Genomic DNA, 7,481 nt, shown 5'->3' with positions numbered 1-7,481 from the left:
TGAAGGTGGAGCAGAACGGACAGATGGGCGCCAAGTACTATACATCACAAAGACTCACACACAGACTTCAGGAGAGCCTTTGGGTCATCGCTCCCTTTTCTGTCCTTTTTGTGCATTTTAGGACACTGCTGTGGTCTGTCCAAGCTGTTATCAAAACCTGGAGGTAACACACAATAAGGTCGCGCATCTTGAAACCAGCCCACTCAACAACTGCATCTGCTTTGGCTTCCTTGTGCTCCAGCTTTGTTCAGGATTTGGGAGTACCGTGCTGAGCCACTTCCAATGCCAGGAAGGAAAGTTTCTTCCTCTTCATATGTCCTGCCACCTTTAAAGATTCAGTCCTTGGTGCTAGCAACTGGTGCCCCGGGCATCTTAGCTCCCTCTGGTCTCCATCCTGGGAACCCTTATTAGCCAGACACGGTAAAAACAGAGCCCTCGAAGTAAATGAAAGGGAAGAATGAGGTCCAGAAGCTGGAAACTTTTAAAACAGCCTGGTCTGGACGGACACCGCCTCCACCCCTCAGTGGCTTGTGTGGTTGTAGTCTGCAGGTGGCTTCTCCTCGCCCTCTGGTGGCGCCACCAGCAGCTGGAGGGAAGCGGCACACCAGGAGGGGGCGGTCAGTGCCCCTCTGTGAAGCAGGGACCCGCGTCATCATACTGATCACTCGTGAATTCTGACTGAGCAGCAGTACCGGATTCATAGGTGTGGAGCATAGAAAGGGGTCAAGTAGGAGAGCCCAAGGAATGGAGTGAAGGGACTCCCGGTGGCGGCGGTCGTCAGCGGGAAGGAGGCGGCAGGGAAGAGGACGTTGGTGGCAGGATAGGTGGGGAAAGTCTGATAGGGCAGAGCGCCAGGAACCGGAGGGCCAGGACTACTCCCAGTGGCACTGCCACCGCCCCCCGCTACCGCGCCGGGTGTCCCAGGCTGAGGCGCACCGCCTCCCGCCTGCACGGCGCCGTCGGCCCCTGGGTTCTGCTTCTTCCACTTGGTCCTGCGGTTCTGGAACCAAATTTTGACCTGCGTCTCCGTGAGGCTGAGCGACAGCGCCAGGTTCAGGCGCTCGCACACCGACAGGTAGCGCGTGGCTCGAAACTTGTTCTCTAGGGCCACCAGCTGCTCGTAGGTGAAGGCAGTGCGCGCGCGCCGTGGCTTGGCGCAGCTGGACTCCGCTCGCCGGCGTCGGGGCCGCGGGGAACCGGGAGAGCCCGGGGACGCCGGGAGGCCATCCGCGCCGCTCTCTTCCGTTCCCACCGCCACTGCCCCGGCCTCTGGTGAGCCCGCATGGACCCCCTGCCAGCGCTCTGGCTGGTGCGCGCGCCCCGCATCCTCAGCTTCCTCCTCCTCTTCTGCGTCGGAGCCCTCCACCAGAGACCCGGGGTCAATGCCTCGGCCCACCGCATCTAAAAGAGAAGGGGATGGTGACCAGAAGCCCATAACAATTCTACCCAATGGCACTCCCAAACCTTCTTGTCCTCCCCCGGAGCACTCAGATTTGCCCTTGATACAACTCCCAGTTCCTCCCCTCTCCCGACTTTGCCCTCTTCGGTTCTGAATCCACACACCCTAGAGAGCAGATTCGGGAGTACAGTGTCCTTTACAAATCTGCCATTAAGTAGGCACACAAGAAGTACAAGTTGGATGACACCCTGTTTCAAGAAAGCATAGTGACTTTATCAAACCGGGAAGAGCAAAGTCAGCTGTGCATTACGATTGGGAATGTCAAGTGCGTTTACTAGTGCATCTCTCTAGTCCCTAGGAGCCTATGTTGCTGTGTAACTCCTAGCAATTAAAAAAGAAGTTATTAACCCCCCCATCCCCCCAAAAAAGAGAAATTCCCCCTTTCCCATCTTCTCTCTCCAGTAGTGTTAATAGAGTTTCAGATTTGTCCGGGGCCTGATCGATAGATGTCATCTATTAAAGGTAAGTTTTAATCGAACAATATTAGGATCAGACAGGGAAAGGGGGTTTGAAGTCAGTACCTGCAAGCTGCGGGCAGGAGATATGCAGGCGCCAGTAATAGAATATCGATCAAGGAGTTAGGGGGAGGGGAGCGCGGCCCCACAGAGAGACCATCCAAACAATTAATCCAGGCCCGCGGCCGGGACCCAAGCCAGGCCACCAGAGGCTTCGGGAGCCCCAGACAATCACCTCCAAACTTAGGAAGGAGGAGGAGGGGACTGTGCTATATGCAGCCCTCCCTGGGACCTGAATCCCTAGACCTTCAGCGTCTCTCCAAATAGTCAATCCCATGCCCATGTCCCACTAAGCATAAATCCTGCTATCTTAAGTTCTTCCAGCCACAAACTTTCCGGAACCCTTTCTTTTGTGTCCACTAACTTCAGGGATAAGGGGGAAAGGTCTAGAAGAGAGCACCAAAAGCTATGGCGGGGGGGGGGGGGGAGGGGGGCGAGAGGCAGTCCCTTGTTGGGTCCGAGAAAGAGCATGGGCTCTAAAGGTTTCCGAGTGGGTGAAAAAAAACACCTAATCCGGGGAAAGCCCGAGCCCCTCGATTGCCCCATACATAAAATGGGAGTGGTGTTGGAAGGTATTTTCATAACCTTTATCCCAAGCTCCTCGCCCAGGTTCTAGCACGTGGAGAGCACAATACATTTCTGTTAGATCAGTGAGCCTGAGCTGTAGTTTATGTGAGCCAGTCAGAGTTGTGGCGCTCATTCACTGAGCAGGTGTTCAGGAAAGAAGCACACACTGGTCCTGGAAGTCTCAGTCACCTCCCTACCTCTGTTCTCTTCCAAGTAGGGATGACTCGCTTCGCACCTGCGCGGGATCACCTTCTCTAGTTCCCAGGCTACCAATAAACCTTGGCTACTACACACACACACACACACACACACACACACACACGGATACCACTTAGGCTTAAAACCGCTTCACATTCTTACCAGGGGTCTCCTGTGACCCGATTGGATTCCCCGAGCAAGCATCTTGCCCTGCTTCCACCTCTTCTAAACTTTTCTTGGCTTCCAGGGCAGCGAGACGCACCGGCGGGAGGGCAGCTCGCGTGAATTTTTGCGGATCCAAGATGTCCAAGACAGAGAAGGAGATCTTGTGGTGAGAGGGGGCCGCCTTGGCCCCGACGTCCTGCCATGCCAACATGCCCGCCTCCCGCGGGCCCGAGGCCAGCCGCACTGGGGTCGGGGCTAGATGCGCTCAGCCTTATCTTCTGCAGTGGTTTGGCCACAGCTCTCCAGCCACGAACTGGAATTTCCCCGCCAAGTGAAGCTGGAGAGGGGGGCAAGGAGGCGGGGCGGGAGGAGAGCAGCGGGGAAGGGGGTGGGGTGGGGGGGCTGCTTGAGGATTGGCACTTGAGCTGGCCAGACCCCTTCCACGTGCAGTGAGCGCTTGCAGCCTCCACGAGACTATCCTGGGCAGCGGGAGAGGGGAGGGAGCGCCGACTAGAGGGACCCTCGCGCGCCAATGCGCGCTCCCGGTTCGCCGGGTCACGGTGGCATGCTGCGTGAACATCTTCCCATGCTGCGGAGACTCGTGAAGGGCGTGAGGGGGGCTTCTATCTCCCGTACCTCATCTGCACACACATTCACCTGACTGAAGTTTACTGATTTCTCTTGGGGCACTTGCCATCTTCCTTTGACCTGGCGATGCCACAGAGGCCAGACCTGATTGCTTCGCCCTGATGCACGGTGCATCTCAAACCCCATCCCTGAACCACAGTAAAGGCTTCGGGCACATTTACTTAGAAATTTTAAAGCCTCTGTGCATTTACAGTTTATAAAGTCCTGGGGCTTTCTCACTCTCTTGATTTTCTAGGCATTCCCCCCTGTGAGATGGGTGTGGCCTGGGAACCACAGTCTGTGGTTTCAAACCGAAGGAAAATGAGGTTCAAAGATGAGCGGTGGCGCTGCAGATGACAAGAGTCTGGACTGGGCCAAGGCTTTTCAGGTCACCCTGATGGCTTAGGATATGGGAGCGGGGGGGAGGGGGAGCCTTCTTGGAGGGGAGTTTTTTCTTTCCACTCAGAAGACCAGCAGGGCCTGGTCAAAGGGGGTCTATGGAAATACACCAGCCCAGAGGGCTGAAGGCTTAGGGCTAGGTGGCTTGGCTAAAGGTGAGTATCCCTCCTCGGATACTATTTTCGTCGCCTGTCAGGACTTCTCAGTCACAGATTCTACCATTAACATCAGAACTTGACTCTCTGGGTTCCTTTCCCAGCGTCAAGAAGGAAAAGGTTAAAAGATGCCTGGCGGTTTGAATTTAAGACCAGAGAAGAGAGACGATTAAAATGGCCCCATCTGCCCCCCAAGTCTCCAGGGAGGACAGCCAGCATTAGCAGTGAGGGAAAGTCTGCACTAGCCACACCCACGGTGATATTCCTTTTTTTTTTAAGGCATTCATTTCAGCAACAAATCCTGAAGCATTAGCCCCTCTGCTCAGAACCACCTTGGACCCCGCCGCTTCTTTCTTCTTTGCCCCATGTGGTTCCCAGACAATGTCTTGACAATTAATATTGTCTAAGCAGGTAAGAAGTAGGAAGAGGAGGGGACTCCTCACTAAAGTAATGGGAGCTGCTCACCCAATCTGTTATTAAAGAGGTATCCTTGGGAGCTAGCTCCTTGTAGCTTTTCTCATTCAAACCTTTCAGTCCCTCCCAGGGGTGGCCACCACATTCCCTGCCGACTTTAAAGCCTTGCGGAAATTCAAGCCAGCTCCAGACCTAAAGTAAAGACGGAATGCGCTTTTAAACCAAAGGGAAGAAAGTGCCCAGACCAAGCCCACCAGAACCCCCCCCCCCCTTGCCAAGGGAATATGCGCTTTGTGAAACTCAGGGAAAAGACAACCCAGAGGTCAGGCCAAGGGACAATGCATGCAAATCAGAGATTCTTCAGTAATGCGCATACTGTGTTTTCTGTTTGGATAACCGTTTCTCACCTAGTTCCCACATTTTTTATAAGTCTTCCGGTTTCCTTCTCTCTCCTCCCCTACTAACCCCAATCCTTTTTTTTTTTTTCCTTTTCCCATATATATTAGGTTTTTCAGGATAGCTGGGAAAGATCTGCCTAAGGTCACTCATTCGGGAATCCATAGAATGTTTGTGGTTTTCCATGATTCCTTGTCTTAACCTTTTTCTCTGGAAGACACATTGAGTCGTTTCATAGGACTGGGGAGTAGCAAGCGTTCCAGGGGCGTCACATCCCAAAGCAGAGGAACAGACCCCTTCCCCAGCCACGATCACACAGAATTGGGCTCAGTTCATGGCACCTCCATAGTCTTTTGTTGTTGTTGTTTATGTTATATAAAGTGTTTCCTCTCCTAGGATTTATCTTTCCTTTGAAGTCTATGGTGCTAAACACAGAAAAGGGACAAGCAGGAGAGGCCCCGTACTGTAGCCTGCAGATCTTCTCGTGCGTGCTTGGCTGGTTTTAAATTCCTCTCTTCACCATCCCACCCTTTCTCTTGTGTGTTCACCACAGTATGAGCCTCCAGGACTCTGAAATGGGAGAAACAACTATGTGTCTCCCTCAACACCGCTTCACTCACTCAGCCCACAGGCAAACACCCAAAGACGTCCTTCTGTTGATGGGGGAGTGGAAGCAGGAAGCTTAAGGGAGCCTTTTTTTTTTTTTTTTTTTCTGGCTACTTCTTTTGCACGAACCATAAGGCAGCAAAACCTCCCTTTGGGAACAACTGAGAAAAAGTGCTTGACTCGCTAACGTTCTGACACGCATGTTATCCAGGATGCTTCTCTATAATACATATGTTCACATCTGGCAAGCCATCTTCCCTATGTGCACGAAGTTGATTTGGTTGTTTTTTTCTTTCTTTCTTTTTTTCCCTCTCCCCTTCCCCCAGCCTGGGCATTAAAATTCCATTTGAGTGCTGTCTTTAAATTGCTTTGATGCTAGGTGGGTTCCAACTCTGACCTGTCCTGATGGCAAGTGATGGCTGTAACAAGCCCAGGATCAATATTCATAGCGGGTGTCCTGGGCTGATAACGCTATCCAAGACAATGTTCGCTATCAGTGTGGACAGCTGAGATATTGTGCCATTAGGGATGTTGTGTTAAATAACCTGATCCATTTCTGGGGCTATTTAATGAATTTCACAGCTTAGATAGTATCTTTAAGGAGATGGCAAAAGGCTATTCCAGAGGCACTGATGCAAATCAATGGTGCCAGGCTGCTCAAGAGATTGTCCAAACAAAGTGGCCTGTAATTCCGGCACAGCCTTGAGAAGCTGCCACCCACCCTGGGAACAGGATTAACAATGGAGAGAAAGAATGTGTGGTTTATGCAGAGGGAGGGTGGGTAATACTATGAGCTGCATTAAGGTCCCTAAGATAAAATCATATGTTCCTGAAATAAATACAAGGGGAGTTCTCTGTTTGAGCCAGCCCACAGGTTAGGACATACATGCCAAAGAGACAGCTTCATCAGGCACAGTTGAAGGCCAGAGGGAGGCACTGACTATGGAGACAGGCATGGATGCATCCCTCTACTTGGTACTTGGATGGCTTTCCCCAACATGTGCTTCTTCAGCTCAAGTCACTCTGTGAAGAGGGAAGAAAAAAAGACAGTGAATTTTAAAAGGATGCTACTGGAGGCAGCATCAGTACCGGTTTGTTTACCTGATCCCCGGCCTGTAATTTACAGCTTAGCACTGTTGTTTACCCCATCCTTGGGGCTGTGAACTCTGAGTGCCAAGAAAAGCAAGTACCACTTTAAAAACAAAACAACAAAAAAAACAGAACACCTCAGAGGCAGGTACAATTTTCACACTTGGGAAACAGATGCAGAAGGACTGTTGCAAATTTGAGGCCATTAGGTTCCCAGTCAGCCAAGGTTGCATAGGAAATCATCATCTGATTAATAATAATTTTAAAAAGTAAGTAAGTAAGTAAAACTGAAAAACAACAACAAATCCCCACAGAATGCAAAACCATCTTGGAGACTTGATTTGTGAAAGATAAATTCAAAACGTCGTGTCCTCCCTGGGCTGGAATCTTAGCATCTTAGCTCTGGCTCAGCTGTGACAGAGCTTGCCTTGCATGTATGGCGTTCTGGTTCATTACCCAGTACCACATAACTTGATGGTGCACATCTGTAATCCCAGCACCTGGGAAGTGGAAGCCAAAGGCTCAGGAGTCCAAAGTCACCCTTGGCTACCTATGGGGCTCAAAGTAGGCTGGGCTATGTAAGACTCTGCCTCGAAATATGATTTTCTTAAAAAGAACAAGAAAAATTAATCAAAACAAAAGTACAGCCTGCCTGCCTCTCCTCTAAACTGCAAAAAATAAACATGTTTACATATTTCACTTTAAACAATAAAAGTGTGTCTTGTGGAAATCCATAGGTTAAAAAAAGAAAAAAAAAAAACAGACTTGTTTTTGAGACAGGGTTGGGCTTCCTATGTAGTGGCACAGGACAGTCTGGGGCTCGTGGTCCCCCTGCCTCCTTCTCATTCTGAATGCTAGGATTAAAGAATCAACGTCTTTATCTTAAAAACT

At 51.0% G+C, this 7,481-nt stretch overlaps 1 protein-coding gene across 1 annotated transcript; it reads right to left on the bottom strand.

Annotated features, from left to right (window-relative positions):
• Positions 1 to 697: 697 nt before the first annotated feature.
• Nkx1-2 (NK1 homeobox 2) lies at positions 698 to 3,709 on the bottom strand. Its single transcript, XM_021169001.2, has 2 exons — positions 2,902 to 3,709; positions 698 to 1,401 (listed from the first exon to the last, which is right to left on the bottom strand). Exons 1-2 carry the CDS (start codon positions 3,113 to 3,115, stop codon positions 698 to 700), a joined length of 918 nt encoding a protein of 305 aa, XP_021024660.1. The 5' UTR covers positions 3,116 to 3,709.
• Between the last annotated feature and the right edge of the window lie 3,772 nt (positions 3,710 to 7,481).

This window comes from Mus caroli, unplaced genomic scaffold, assembly GCF_978045245.1.
Source record: "Mus caroli unplaced genomic scaffold, Mus_caroli_1 scaffold_8, whole genome shotgun sequence".
Lineage (NCBI taxonomy): Eukaryota > Metazoa > Chordata > Mammalia > Rodentia > Muridae > Mus > Mus caroli.
The sequence above is the reverse complement of the archived record's forward strand: the minus strand, read 5'-3'. Positions and strand labels throughout refer to the sequence as shown.